General features: G+C 40.0%; 1 protein-coding gene across 6 annotated transcripts in view; it reads right to left on the bottom strand.

Annotated features, from left to right (window-relative positions):
* The window catches only part of RP1 (RP1 axonemal microtubule associated), a 334,459-nt gene that overhangs the window by 23,067 nt on the left and 295,890 nt on the right, over positions 1-15,502 (bottom strand). For 5 of the 6 annotated variants that reach the window (XM_075920698.1, XM_075920699.1, XM_075920696.1 and 2 more), the window contains 4 exons: positions 6,237-6,435; positions 4,362-4,424; positions 3,871-4,049; positions 3,150-3,372 (listed from right to left, as the gene is read on the bottom strand). In XM_075920698.1, the coding sequence (XP_075776813.1) occupies positions 3,150-3,372; positions 3,871-4,049; positions 4,362-4,424; positions 6,237-6,435 (664 nt within the window). The remainder of the gene's footprint in view (positions 1-3,149; positions 3,373-3,870; positions 4,050-4,361; positions 4,425-6,236; positions 6,436-15,502) is intronic. The other variant, XM_075920700.1, reaches the window with a different exon arrangement.

The following is a 15,502-nucleotide window of genomic DNA, read 5'->3' on the forward strand; positions in this document are numbered from 1 at the left end:
ATCTACATAGCAAGGCTACGTCTAGACTGGCCCCTATTACAGAATAGGGATGAAAAGCAGGCAAGTCAGAATAGGGAAATCCGTGGGGGATTTAAATATCCCCCGCGGGATTTAAATAAACATGGCCGCCGCTTTTTTTCCGGCTTGGGGAAAAGCCGGAAAAGAGCATCTAGACTGGAGCGATCCTCCGGAATAAAGGGCTGTCAAGATAGAGGACTTCTTACTGTGACTCCTGTAACCTTCATTGTATGAGGAGTAAGAGAAGTCAGAGGAAGAGCACTCTATTTTAAAATAAGGGCTGTGTCGATGCTCCCTATTTCGAAATAAGCTACACAATTGATGCAGCTCAGTTTGCATAGCTTATTTCGAGTTAAGCCTTGCTATGCAGATGCACTCTTACACATTTTTGAAATTTTTATTTGGGTATAGCCAATATGGACAGTACCTGAGCGCATTTTTAAATGTTAGTTTAAGAAGCAATTCTCAGCTGATGCAAATTAATGAAGGTCCATTGAAGTAAAAATGGCCATGTCAAGTTATACCAGCTGAGAATCTGGCCCTATCCATTTACATTTTCTTTACTGAATTAAATTGTACTCAAGTATTGGATATGGATCACTCTTCAACTTTCAGCCACTCTGTTTGCTGCTGCATGACTGGAGAAGCAGATGCATCTTGCTCTATTGAAAGACATTTGTAGTTTGGGGTAACAGCTGAAACTTATCAACCCCCCTCAGCCTGCTGGTACAGAGTAGCCACCTACATCCTTTGAAAACCTAAGCATACAAGGGTATGTCTACACTACCCTCCTAGTTCGAACTAGGAGGGTAATGTAGGCATACCGCACTTGCAAATGAAGCCCGGGATTTGAATTTCCCGGGCTTCATTTGCATAAGCGGGGAGCCGCCATTTTTAAAACCCCGCTGGTTCGAACCCCGTGCAGCGCGGCTACACGGGGCTCGAACTAGGTAGTTCGGACTAGGCTTCCTATTCCGAACTACCGGTACACCTCTAGGTGTACCTCTAGGTGTACCGGTAGTTCGGAATAGGAAGCCTAGTCCGAACTACCTAGTTCGAGCCCCGTGTAGCCGCGCTGCATGGGATTCGAACCAGCGGGGTTTTAAAAATGGCGGCTCCCCGCTTATGCAAATGAAGCCCGGGAAATTCAAATCCCGGGCTTCATTTGCAAGTGCGGTATGCCTACATTACCCCGCTAGTTCGAACTAGCGGGGTAGTGTAGACATACCCCAAGAGACTAACAAGGTCCAGGAAGACCAGCAAGCTTGCTCTGACAACCTCTATGTTTAGTGACTTCTAAAACATGCAGCGTTCTCTATATGAACCAAATTTTGCACCAAAATCTAGCCTCACATCTGCTATATATCTTTAGTCATTTAGTGTATAGCAGCCTCCCCTCAGAAGAATCATAAAATAATAGAATCACAGAATACTAGAACTGGGACGGACCTTGAGACGTCAAGTCCAATCTCCTGCCCTCATAGCAGGACCAAACACCATCTACATCATCCCTGATAGATGTCTATCTAACCTGCTCTTAAATATCTTTAGTGATTGAGATTCCACAACCTGCCCTGGGCAATTTATTCCAGTGTTTAACCATCCTGACAGTTAGGAAGTTTTTCCTAATGTCCAACCTAAACCTCCCTTGCTGCTGTTTAAGCCCATTGCTTCTTGTCCTATCATCAGAGGTCAAGGAGAACAATTTTTCTCCCTCTTCCTTGTAATAACCTTTTGGGTACTTGGAAACTGCTATCATGTCCCCCCTCAGTCATCTCTTTTCCAAAGTAAACAAGCCCAGTTCTTAAAGTTTTCCCTCATAGGTCATGTTTTCTAGACCTTTAATCATTTTTGTTGATCTTCTCTGGACCCTCTCCAATTTCTCCACAACTTTCTTGAAATGTGGTGCCCAGAACTAGACACAATACTCCAGCTGAAACCTAATCAGTGCAGAGTAGAGTGTAATAATTACTTGTAATGTCTTGCTCACAACACTCCTGTTAATGTATCCCAGAATCATGTTTGCTTTTTCTCTCCCAACAGTGTCACACTGTTGACTCATATTCAACTTGTAGTCCACTATGACTCCTAGATCCCTTTCTGTGGTACTCCTTCCTAAACAGTCGCTTCCCATTCTGTATGTGTGACACTTATTGTTCCTTCCTAAGTGGAGTATTTTGCATTTGTCCTTATTAAACTTCATCCTGTTCACCTCAGACCATTTCTCCAGTTTGTCCAGATCATTTCAAATTATGACCCTATTCTTCAAAATACTTCACGAGGAGTAACGGTAGTTCGGAATAGGAAACCTAGTCCGAACTACCTAGTTCGTGCCGCGTGTAGCCGCGCGGCATGGAGTCTGAACTAGCGGACATTTAAAAATGGCGGCACCCGGCAAGATGCAAATGAAGCCCGGGAAATTCAAATCCTGGGCTTCATTTGCAACGCCGGTTGACTACATTACCACCCTAGTTCGAAGTAGGGTGGTAGTGTAGACATACCCTATCAGAATACATATCAATAGTGTGGGATTTCATAATCTCATGTTATAACATGTCTCTCTTTTAACAATAAAACATATTAAAACAATGGCTACAGAAACACTGCAAACATTTGATTTTGTGTCATTGGGATTGTATAGATACTTTCTGCCTCACTTGGAAAAAATATGAAAGGGTAAAAAGACTGTTTCAGATTAAAAAAGCCCTTCTGCTTTGCTAAAAATAATAGTCTCTATAAGACAATTTTTGAGCTAATTTTTAACAAACATAATTATTTGGACTGTAAACATAAGAAAACTAAAATCTAGAAGGTGTACTATAGTAAGTAGTGTTGTTAACACCAGCAGCAGTACAAATGGACTACAGACAAAGGAAGGAACATGCAGTTCTATCTGACTCGTAATGTTCATAGGCAATACATGCATTTCTGCTGCATGCTTTATGGTACAGAAATTAAAAGAAGTGAATAATGTTTTCCCTAACAGATATATTTTGGATTCCAATCTAGTTTTTATGGAATGTGAAATGAAAACAATAAAATATCCTGCTTTGATAAAGATTTCAGTTGTATTATTAGAACTTGTTAACCTTCTGGACCATTCAACCTCTTTAATGTAGATTTATACCAACCTGAAAGTGCTGCTTTTAATGGCCACTCTACAGGGAGCTCAATCCATCTGTCTCCATTAAGAGAAGAAGAAAGTGTTTTATTTATAGAGAGACTAAAGGTATCCAGGCTTGCTGTGTTCTGCATTTTAAAGTGATGAAGAGACAACTGGGATGTGTTATTTCCCAAACTCTGAAGACCAAATCTCACTTTATAAAGCATCCCTAAGTCAGATGAGAAATATACCTAGGGAGTAACAAAACAAAAAGTTAACATTCAGAATGATAAAAAAAAAGTGGGATTTTCAGAAGCGTTCAGCCTCGGTCTAACTCTGCTCCCATTGCGGTCAATGGCAAAACCCCTTGATGCAGCAGAGTTTGGCCAACAGTGAGTACCTTCTAAAATATTGGTTTATTCTTTAGTGGTATTCCTTATATGCTAATAAGAGATCAGTCCAGACTCAAATTCAAATTACATACGGTACTATTAAATGTAAATGTTTAATGTTAATATAAACTGCTTGGATACACATAATTCATTACAAGTAATTGTTGACAAGGATATGCTTTATCACCAGGAGCTGTGAGAGTACAAAAGAAATACAGAGTAACTATGCTTAAAGGTACAATTCAGCTCATCTTGCCATATTGTTAAGAAGTTGGGATATGGGATATTTGCTAATCTCTATATAAAAGCTTTTTCATAAGAGATGCTAAAAAGACAGGGAAAGGTATATATTTTTACATCATATGTTACTTGATCCTCAGTTTGATGTTGTACTTTGTTTTCCATGGAAATTGGGTTTGATTTGCCCTTGCTTCCATAAACAACCATGACCAATTTAGAAATATTTTTCACTGACTTTTCAAATTCTTCTGTTGTTTCTTCACTGAGTTTTGTGAAATAAATTCTCCATGTGCCATCTGAACAAATGAAAAAAGGAACATGAAGGAAAGACAGATTAAGACATGTTTTTCCTTTTATATGTTCACCAACACAGCCAAAATAAAATGTATGCCATGCACATTTATTTTCATTATATTTGGGTGTCAAAATTATTTAGTCGTACTTTGACCAACTAATATGTATGAAGGTATATTTTTATTTCTTAATATTACACGGAGGATAATGTCACCTGCACTGGTAAACATAATTACAAATTTGTGATGACAAAGCTCCCATATAATCATTTTTAAATAGTGAATACAATACTGGGGTTGAGGCATCAGATCTACCTGATTTCATTTGCTGGTTTTTTAATGGCAAGGCAGCTGTGCTCCTCCTCTCCTGAATGTCTACTTGAAAGAAGATTGAAAATCAAATTAATGCTTTTGTAAGACAGTGTCTAAATTATAATGAATGTCTGTATTCATCTCTGGTGAAGCAATTGGCTGAGTGCTTTATCATTTAGATTAAAGATTTGACTAAGAAGAGTACAATGAGATTTTCTAGTTCAGCTTCCTTTATATACTGCTCTGTATAATGAACTGGGCCAAAAACAAACACAATATAAAATGGTTGTGATCCAGACAAAATATGTTTTCATTTTAAAATCATTCATACCTCTTTGATCAGAGGAATTGACAGGTGCCACAGGCCCGAGGACAAGGTGTGGGGGACCCGGGTCCACACTCCTCAGAAGGGGTGGTGCCTTAGATGGAAAGGGTGGAGCTGAAGGCAGTCAGTCCTTAGCCCTGCCCAAAGCTCCTGGCCACCTCCACAAATATTGTGACCGTAGCAGTAGCGAGGTACTCTGGGCCCCTTTGAAACTCCAGGCTCCTGTGAAATTTCTCTCTTTGCCTCCACCTGTCAGTGGGCCTGTTGTTGATATAACTACTGCTACCAGTGATTTGGATGTGTCTGCACAGATCAGATATTTTAAAGATGATTTAAAAGACTGATTCTGCTCCCTCTGAAATCAACTCTCATTAACTTCAGTGGGAATGGATCTGATCATAATATCTTTAGTCATTAAAAGACCTGAAGTCAGTGAAAGCATCCTACTAAAGTCAGTAGATTTTGGATCAGGCCATAATTGCATGAAATATTTTCTTCTATGAAACAAAGGAAAGACATTTGCGTTCCTGCAGAAGTTCAACAATATCCATTTTTGAGTCCATTCATAAGGTCATGCAACCTTGAAGAAACTAAATTATTCCTTATATATTTTGCCAAGAACGTTTCAATTATTTTTTCAGAGCAAAGCTCAAGCAGCTCACAGAGTGTTGTGTTTTATAAAGGTAGCATTTTGTTTCCTTTTGTTTCTAAAAATCTGAAGGCTGCAGGATTAGGAATGAGGCAACAAAGGAAATATATTGTAATGGTACTCTGGCTACAGCAATGATAGCCTTTGGGCCAAATTCCATTATGGCAAATGCAGCTGTGGTAAGCAGAGAAGCCTTCTTTTGGCTTCTGCTAGAGTACTGCTCTTAGCAAGGACAAGATATTTCATTGTAAAATAAGGTACCATTTATGGAGTATAATTTACTGCTTTTCTGAACAGGAGCATAATATGACCGAACCTCTCTCTGTCTAGAGATTTCCTGTTGACTACTGTTGAATGCTAGGTAGACACATTTCCAACATATCATATTCTATGTTATGAGAATGAGGTATAGATCAGTATGTTAGACAGTCATCTTGAATATTATTGAGACATTCTTTTCTACTACTTGAATGCCATGGGACAAACTATCTAAACCTATCCTTGGCAAAATAGAAAAGGGCAGGATTTAGGTATCCTGGTAATGTTTGCAATGACCTTTAAAACTTTATCCTGTCATCAGGGACAAAATATAACTGGTACCCGGGGAGATAGCAAGTTACATAAAGTATGCCAGGTTTTGTTCTCATTTGCCTCAATATAAATCTGGAGTACAAGAGGAGAAATTAGTCCCCAATGAAATAATGGATTATCAAACAGTACCAAAACTAAACAGTGGTCAGAGATTGTAGTTCTCCCTTAATTACAATGTGATACTAAAATATCAGATACTATAACTTACTTATAGAAACAGAAAATATAACTGCATTTGGCAATTTGGAATTAGTTTCTTAGTAAAAGATGAATGATTTATATGATCTGAATATATTTCTAAAATAACATTTACCTGTAGCTTTTAGAGTTACTGAGGCAGATTTTTTCCCATCTTTTAGCCATGTTTGAGCCATAAACTGTGTCGTTGTCCCAAGAAACGTTGAGTCATACACAATAATCTTCTCCAGTTGCCAGTCAGAGCCTTTTCCTTTCTCTATAACCAGCTCTTGAAGAGAGCCAATATCTACTGCTTCCACACGGAAAACATCCACCTGACACAGGCAATGTCAACAAATAGATGCGTATGAAAACAAACCCACCAATGGCATCGAACCATGAGTTGCTGAGTTACATTTTCAAGGTAATTCAGTAAAATACAAACAGAATAAGAGATGACAGGACTTAGAAAAACCAAACTTCTGTCAGGAGTAGGAGCCCCTCTATTGCTAAAACACCTCAGCTTTTCCAGGCACATCATGCTTATGCCTAATAGCTCTTACAGGTAAGATTTTCTCCTCAAACTCTACCTATGTTTTCAAGAGGTACAATATAAAAAAATCTAGCTGTGTGCAAAACACACTTTAAGGTTCACATTGCGGGGAAGAAACAGCAAGGCAGGGGGACAGGAATAGGGGAAATAAAGACTTTTGGGGTGGAGTTATCAGGATGGAAAGTTTACTCAGCTTGCAGCAACTAGAATTCCTTGAGATGTATTATCATATCTCAGGTGCACTATTAGATTGTGCATGTAGTCCATGCGCTGGGAACTGAAGAACTTTTCTTAAGAGTGGCGAGGAGTCCTGTGGCACCTTATAGACTAACTGAAGTGTAGGAGCATAAGCTTTCGTGGGCAAAGACCCACTTCATCAGATGAATGTTGATACTCTTTTCTTAAGAGTGTGCACTACTAAGTAGTGTGCACGCCCACTCTCCTTGTGCTCAGACCCAGGATGTAAAGGGCGTTTCCAGACCACCCTCATTTCAGTTCCTTTTTCTCCATTAGGCCATCCTAAGGGAACTGAAGCAGTGGGAAAGGGGGATAGGTAGTCCGCTAGACATAGGGATAATACAACTCAAACAACTTTAGTTAACTACAAAATGTGCAACCTTTCATTCTTCCTCAAGTGCTCATCCCCACATTTAGTACACTTCAAATGATTCACAAAGCAGCATCCATCCTGAGGAGGGAGGTGCCTGGAATTGTATATCAGTCCAGATTGCAGAACTGCCCTGCCCAGGGAGGTATAGAAGGCTTTTGCATGTACCATTTGCTTAGCAGCTGGTGAAGATATGCACAAAGCCTCAGGATGCTGCTCTGCAGAGGTTAACGATAGATACATCTTTAAAGGATAGTGATAGAAATGTAGCCATGTTAGTCTGGTGCAGCTGAAACAAAAAACAGGACTGTGTAGCACTTTAAAGACTAACAAGATGGTTTATTAGGTGATGAGCTATTTGATCCACTATTTGATCTGAGGAAGTGGGTCTGGCCCACGAAAGCTCATCATCTAATAAACCATCTTGTTAGTCTTTAAAGTGCTACACAGTCCTGTTTTTTGTTTCATCTTTAAAGGAGGCTGCTGAGACTGCATGGCTTTCATTCATTGTGCCCTCCCATTATCCCACCAGGCACATTGTTCAGCTTGTAGCAGAGAATTAAGCCTCTGGGAGGAAATGGCCTTTCTCTTCATCCTCTCTCTGAATGAAGCGAGGGTACGCCACTTCTGAATTACTATGTTCTCTGTAGGAAGAAGACAAAGACTCTATGCACATCCAAGGAGTGCCACATCACCTCTTCCCTATTAGCCTATGGCTTTGGGTAATTAAGGTAAGTGGATGCTTTAGTGGAGGTGCAAGTCCTATACCACATTAAACATGAACTTCGGGTGCTGCCTCATGAATGCTTTATCCTTGTAGAAGATCCTCCATGAGTCTGCCATGAGCAATCATAGCTTCTCTACTTTTCTGGCCAACATGATTGTGACCAGGAATGCCTTCAAAGAACGTTCCAATAGCCTCCCTCCTTTCCTCCCATCAGAGTTGACAAAACAAAGCTCCAGGCAGGTGTGGGTTTTTGCCACTGGAGGGAGGACACTAAATAATCCCTCCAGGAACAAGAATGTGACTAGGCATGAAAACATGAAGTAAGTGCCTGCAAGCAAACCAAATGTATCATGGGAACCCTGAGGGAGCGGAGAGGCAGTCCCACTTAATTCAGGGATAACAGGTAGTCCAGCATATCTGGCATCCAACTACAAAAAGGGCAAATTCTTTGATGATCACAACAGATCTCGAATCTCTTCCACTTTGCAAAGTAGCATCTCTTGGTAGAGTCCATTCTGTTGCTGATCAGTTTTCCCAATGCATCTGTTAAGCTGCCCATCTCTAGCTTTAACATCCATCCCAATATTATTACCTCAGGTGCAATGTGGTTGGACTGAAGGGTGATGAATCTGCCACTCATTCTGAGTCAAGAGATCTCATACCAGGGAAAAACAAAAAGGAAGCGAGGCTGACAGCAATAACAATTTAGAGTCCAAGAATGGGAGGGCCCAATATGTTCTGTGAAAATCACCTTGTTTTGTCTGTCCTTGACATAGGATGTGAGGAAATGTGTAGTTCAGGCTTCAGACTATCATATAAGGGAAGCATCACTAAGGGTACGTCTAAACTACATGCCTCCGTCGACGGAGGCATGTAGATTTGTGTATTCGAAAAAGGGAAATGAAGCCACGATTAAAATAATTGCGGCTTCATTTAAATTTACATGGCTACCGCGCTGAGCCAACAAACAGCTCATCAGCTGTTTGTCGGCTCCGGGCGCTAGTCTGGACGCTCCCCTGTTGAAATGAAAGCCTTTTATCGACATCCCCTGTAAACCTCATCCTACGAGGCACAAGGGGGATGTCGATAAAAGGCTTTCAGTTTGGCGCGGCGCATCCAGACTAGCACGCGGAGCCGACAAACAGCTGATCAGCTGCTTGTCGGCTCAGCACGGCAGCCATGTAAATTTAAATGAAGCCGCGATTATTTAAATCATGGCTTCATTTCCCTTTGCCTATCTGTCTAATCTACATGCCTCCATCGACGGTGGCATTTAGTCTAGACACACTCTAAGAAAGCCTGGATACAACGCTCTCCATAGCAGAACTTTCACTTTCTGTTCACATCTGACACAAGCAAATCTGTGATTGGGTGACTCCCACACCCAAAATCTTCATGTAGAGTTTGCCTCTCCCACTCATTCTCTCTGGAAAAGTGTATGAGGGTGCCCATCTCGGTATTCTGAACCTCTGGCAGATGAATGGTGGTCAAGGCAATTTGCAAAGGTATGTACCAGTTCCAGGAGGGAATGGTTTCTGTGAAGAGCTGTAAAGAAATGAGTCTCTCCTTGCTTGCTGATATATTAAAGACCACTGTCTTGCTATCTGATAACACCTGTATTGAATAGCTTTGACTGTGGACCTCCCCAACATATCCCCAGTAGGCCCTTCCCAGTACCAGACAGTCCCGCTCTGAAGAGTGAGGTCCTCTCTTTCTGGATATGAGATAGCAACAATCTCTGCCTCTTATTGGAGGATGTAAAGCAACTTTCCCTCATGTCCATTCCCCATTTGCCCTGACTCTGCTTATCTGAGTTTCTTAGAGCTGATGGTAAAGGAATGTGAGGTGGGTAGGTTGGAAAGCAGCTGGAGGAATACTTGAAGGCACACTTTTACTTTATTTAGTCTGTTGTACTGAGAGGTTTCACAAGTCAGAGTCCAGCTCCACTCTCATGAACTTCTCCATGAGGAATCTTCTGAGCTGAAATGCTCTTAATTACTTGTTTCTCCTCAAGAATGATCTGCTGGTATTGCACCTGGAAGTCATACCCAAGCAATGCAAACAGGCCTCGTGATAATCCATTACCATGAAGAGTTTTGACAGTTCACACAGCTCTTGAAGCCAGGAATTAATGGCATGCTCTTTTTGCTACCAGTGGAAGACACAGGGCAGGAGGGCTGGGGACTGCTCTCCTCCCAAAAGAAGGCAAAATGAGGTACCAAACCCTAACAACCTACCCCAGTAAATTAGACCAAAGTAACTACAGCTAACTAAATTTTTAAACTATTTACAGAGAAAGGGCAAAGAAGTAACTACAGATACTGAGTATTCCAAGCCACAAGAGAGGAGAAGGAACTGAAATGAAGGACTGAGCACCACGTTTCAAGAAAGATGTGGAGAAATGAGAAGGTCCAGAGAAGAGCAACAAGAATGATTACAGGTCTAGAGAACATGACCTATGAAGGAAGACTGAAAGAATTGGGCTAGTTTAGTTTGGAAAAGAGAAGATAGAGAGGGGAAATGATGGCGATTTTCAGATATCTAAAAGGATGTCACAAGGAAGAGGGAGAAAAATTGTTTTCATTGGTCTCTGAGGATAGAACAAGAAGCAATGGGCTCAAACTGCAGCAAGGGAGGTTTAGGCTGAACATGAGGAAAAAATTCCTAACTGTCAGGGTGGTTAAACACTGGAATACGTTACCTAGGGAGGTTGTGGAATCCCCATCTCTGGAGATATTTAAGAGCAGGTTAGATAAATGTCTATCAGGGATGGTCTAGGCAGTACTGGGTCCTGCCATGAGGGTAGGCAACTGGACTCAATGACTTCGCAAGATCCCTTGCAGTTGTAGTATTCTATGAAATGGCAGTGATCCCCTATAAACCCTTGGTGTGGAGCACAGGGAGAGCAGTGGCCTATGGGTGGGCCAAATGGACACTGCTAGGAACAATTCTCTGGTCCTGGGCACATGCACCACCTGAAATGCACTACACATAGAAACAAGCACTTGAAGAAGAACTAATGTACCAAAGAGACACACTTAAGAGACTTCTGTATAGTGCAAGAGGAGTGGGAGTTGGTTAGCTCATCATCATGGATGATGGTTTCTTGGCCAACACATATTATGAAAGCTAATTCTGAGGAAGGTATTCATAAACTCAGAGCCAAATGAACTTTAGTGTCCCTTCCTCTGCATTGTCAATTAAAAGAGGAATATAAAAATTAATTTGGTAAATGACTCACTTCCCTCATTACTTTAAAACTTTTGTTTAAGTTGAAAAATACAGCCCTGATCTTGGAATCACTTATGCACATGTTTAACATTGAGCATATGGGTAGTCCCATTGAAATAACATGCAGAAATGTTTGCAGGAGCAGGGTTTGTAATTTAAACAAAAAGTCTTCAATAAGCTTAAAAACTCAGCAACTCATCCATGATTGTCTCAGGGAAATATAAACTAATGATTTATGACATTCATTTCCTAATCAGCATCTTTTTCTGAAAAGATGCCTCAGTCAACATATCTGAATACACTGAAATTCCTTTTTGGTTAGTCATGGTATTTGATAATTTTTCTATCCTCTTATGGTCAGGCTCTGTTCCTTACTTCTTTCCCTGTCCAAGTATAGAAGAGACTCACAAAGCTGGTTTTCCTGGAGTTCCCAGTCTCCTGCAGGCACTGGCTCAAGGACTTCCATGGGAACCTATCCATTGCCCACTCCTAGACTGATTTCATGTCACTTTTTTACAAAATCCAAGTGTCCATTAAGCTTCCACTTGGATCCCTTAGCCCTGCCCTCTCCCATTTGTAAGCAGCTAATTAATTATGGCAGAGGTCTGGGTGTTCCCATCTCTCCTTAAATGGGCCAGTCATTCTACTACCTCTCTGTATTTCTGATATACTTGTCTTAAAATATTCAGAATCTCAAGAATCTCCAGAGTCGGTTAGATCAGCAAGAGATTCAGGCACTTAATAAATGGTGAGTTGAGCAATTAATATCTAGCACTGGAATAAACTCACATTGTGGACTAGAGCACATTTTACTTTTAGGCTTTCTTTTGAAAATTTGAATGACAAAATGAGCTTAAGTATCATAAAAATGAATTAAAAGTGAGACCAAAAATCAACTATCATTATTAGAGGTGAGACCACCTTGCCAGAGACAAGATGGATGAGTAGATAATATTTTTTACTGGACCAGCTTCTATTGGTGACAGAGACAAAGTTTGGAACTCCTCAGAGCTCTTCTTCAGGTCTTGGCAATTAGCTCAAAAGCTCGTCTTTTTCATCCATAGTAGCTGGTCCAACAAAAGTTGGTTACTTCCCCCACCTTGTCTCTCTCATATCTGAACTACAATAATACTGCAAACAATAATACGTTGGAGACAGTTGAGCTGGTAGATTTAATCCATGTTTTTGTTCACAGACTGACCACGATCAACATGAAATGGGCATTTTAAAGAATTAAGTCACAATCCACAATTGTTCAGCAAATGTTTTATATGGATTCATTTCACCTATAGATTGCTCGTGAATTGTTCACTGAGACTGACTCTCTGGAGTCTCAATATTTGACCTGTGTGACTGAGCTCCTATGGCACTTGGGGTTGTTTCTGGACTCATCAGGAAAAAGGAATGGCTTACCTTCTGGAGATTTGATTCTTTCATGAGGAAGAAAGAGTATGCAGGAGACAGAGAATTTTTAAACAACTTCTTTCAGTTTTTTTCTCAGAAAAAAAGCGCAGCTTACCACTTTAGTTAACCAAATAATTGGAATTTAGATATGAATGGAGAAAAATCATGTTAAGCACTGAAAATGAGACACTGTCTCTTGAGCAGAATGTATATTCACTTTTATCAGCACATTTACACCTTGTAATTGTGTACCTGCATAATCCTGCTTAACAATGATTAAGTGAATATTTGAAGAAAGGGAATCTTAACTAACAGTTGAGCAGCCTTGAAGTGAAATATAAGAGCTAAAAGTATGCCTCCTTTAAAATCCCGAACAGTTTGCTCAGCAAAACCAGGAAAGGCCAGAATTTAAAGTCCAGATATTGCTCAGATAAAAAAAAGTTGGCAGTGAAGAGAAGAATTTCTACAAAAACAAGCAACCAACCATTTCAGGACTTCTTGTTTCCATTGTAAACAAGCCATATGGAAAGCAAGCCCAATTTTTGCGAAATGCTTTTCTGATCACCTCTTAGTGCTGCCGTGTTGGTGTAGGATTCAAGTTTTAAATTTTGTAACCCGAGTTAGCTTCACCCAGCATTCTTCAATGCCAGCACTTGAAGCTTTATTACTGTTTGTAGCAGTAGCAATAGTTGTTGCAACAGCAGCAACAGCTTCTGAATAAACAGTCTCTGTGTAATGTTTACCTTTATAAATGCCAATCATTTCATATTCTCAGTAGCTCAGACTAGATAGTTGGTTAGTGACAATATTCCCAGAAGAACTGCAAGTGGCAAGTCAAGGCACACCATATGCTTAATTTCAAAAATGTGCATGCACAGTGATTTCCCATCTTCTTAATGTTACTTATTTAAATAGGCTTTCACTAAAGAAGAAGCTGGGAGCATCTAGAGAAGGAACATTTTCTGTTGAGATTTGCAAATCCATTGATTAGAGGCCTGATTATTCTGATTTCACTTGTTCAATCTGAAAAAGCTTCACTGAAGTCCAGAGTGTTACTAATTTGAGAGACATCGAAATCAGGCCCTTACATTCTGAATCTTAGTGACTATGAAATTCTTGTACAGGCAAGAAACACACAAAAAGGATTTGTCCTGGCTAATCCCTCACTTTTCAAGTTCTTATGGATGTATACTTTTTTTTTTCTTTTTGTATCTGATTTTTATTCACCCCCAAAAGACATCATCTTTCTCACAATTCATGTGTGTGTGTAACTCAGGGTTTTTTTGGGTTCAACTTTCTTCCATAATTACTTTAAAATGTTTATCTCTCAGCATACAAGAAATCAAAACCCTTTTAAGTGAAATGAATGTGTAATTAGAGGCTTCTGCATCCTTATCATTATCACAGTTCATCTGTCTGTAACAAGATTAGAGCAAAAAAGAGAACCCTGAACACTTTGCTTAATTTAAATGAAAGTAAATCTACAGAAAAAAAACAACAAAAAACAAAAAAAAACCCACAAGATTTTTCACATGATAAAAAATAACAATGTCTCAGAAGAAATGGCGGGACATTACAAAAAATTACTGTAATTGCAATCCAACTAAGTTAAGAAAAGTGTTTGGCACAGGATTTATATAAAATGAATTTCCTATCATGAACAACTACTACAAAGACAAATATCCTCAGATTTCCAATATCTTTAATGCCATAAAGTATTCCAGCATTTTGCCTTTCATACCTACATATTACATTATACAAAAGAGAAAAAATACTGAAAGAAAGTAGAATACAGGTGTCAAAGGGGGCATGAAAGGCAGATTCAAATGAATACAGTACTCCCCCTACAAAGTCATTTGGTTTGTGCATGCATCTGGAAGCCCAGGAGACTATATATGCCCTCCCCCTTAATCAGTCTATGAAACCCAATCCTATAACCACTCTTTCTGGATCTTAACTTGTTCAAAGGCAACCTCTCACTTCTGTCTTACATGCAGCCATTCTTACAGACTTTCCCCAGGGAAACTATACAAAATGAATGAAAATTAGCAAGGTCATCATCACTGGTTAAGGGCTTCTTCAATAACATGTATACAAGTTTTTTGGAAGGCTGCTGTGTTGAATCTGAGGGAGGTGTTGCTGACCTCAGTGTAAAGCAGACCTAGGAATTCCCTGCTATCTTTCATCAACCAATAAAAGGGGCATAGAACCATTTGGATATGGCAACAGAGACTAATTTTCTTTATTGGAATCTTTCCCTGGAAGATTGGCCCAAACTGGGTCAGTGAATGTAGCACAGTTTTCCCTTGATGATCTGGCTCTGCATCCACACTTCTGCACTGATTGTCTCAGGTTTGATTAGGATTTTCTGTGGCTGAGGAAGAGAACTCTGAACAGCTGTAAGTATAAAGAGTATGAAATCCTATGAAGAAGTTTGGGGTTGATTACTCAACCAACCAACAAGAACAGTTCAGATTTTGCAGAGGCTATGGTTGAAGAGGAAAAGGAACATTTTGTGTCTTTCCTAATTTGTATAGAGTTGTATGAATTCCTTATCAAATTATCGGTGAGCTGGCCTAGAGGTCTACACCAACACAAGATGAGTGAACTACACCATCAAATTGTGTGTTGCTATAAAGCCTTACAGTGGCCTGATATTTTACACAGACATCTATGGCTCTGAACATACATTTGCTGTAGTTAAGGTCTCTCTCTCTTTTCCCCTGCTCTCAATTTTATCAACAACCGCATGCCTCCACCATCCTACCCTCCACAGCACCTTTCCCACAGTGATTCTTGGTCTCTATTATCTCTTTCACTAAATGGCAGGGCAATCCCAGCAATCATGGTTGCTGACTGTTGTATCTTGGGCCACATGTG

This window comes from Pelodiscus sinensis, chromosome 2 (genome assembly GCF_049634645.1).
Source record: "Pelodiscus sinensis isolate JC-2024 chromosome 2, ASM4963464v1, whole genome shotgun sequence".
Lineage (NCBI taxonomy): Eukaryota > Metazoa > Chordata > Testudines > Trionychidae > Pelodiscus > Pelodiscus sinensis.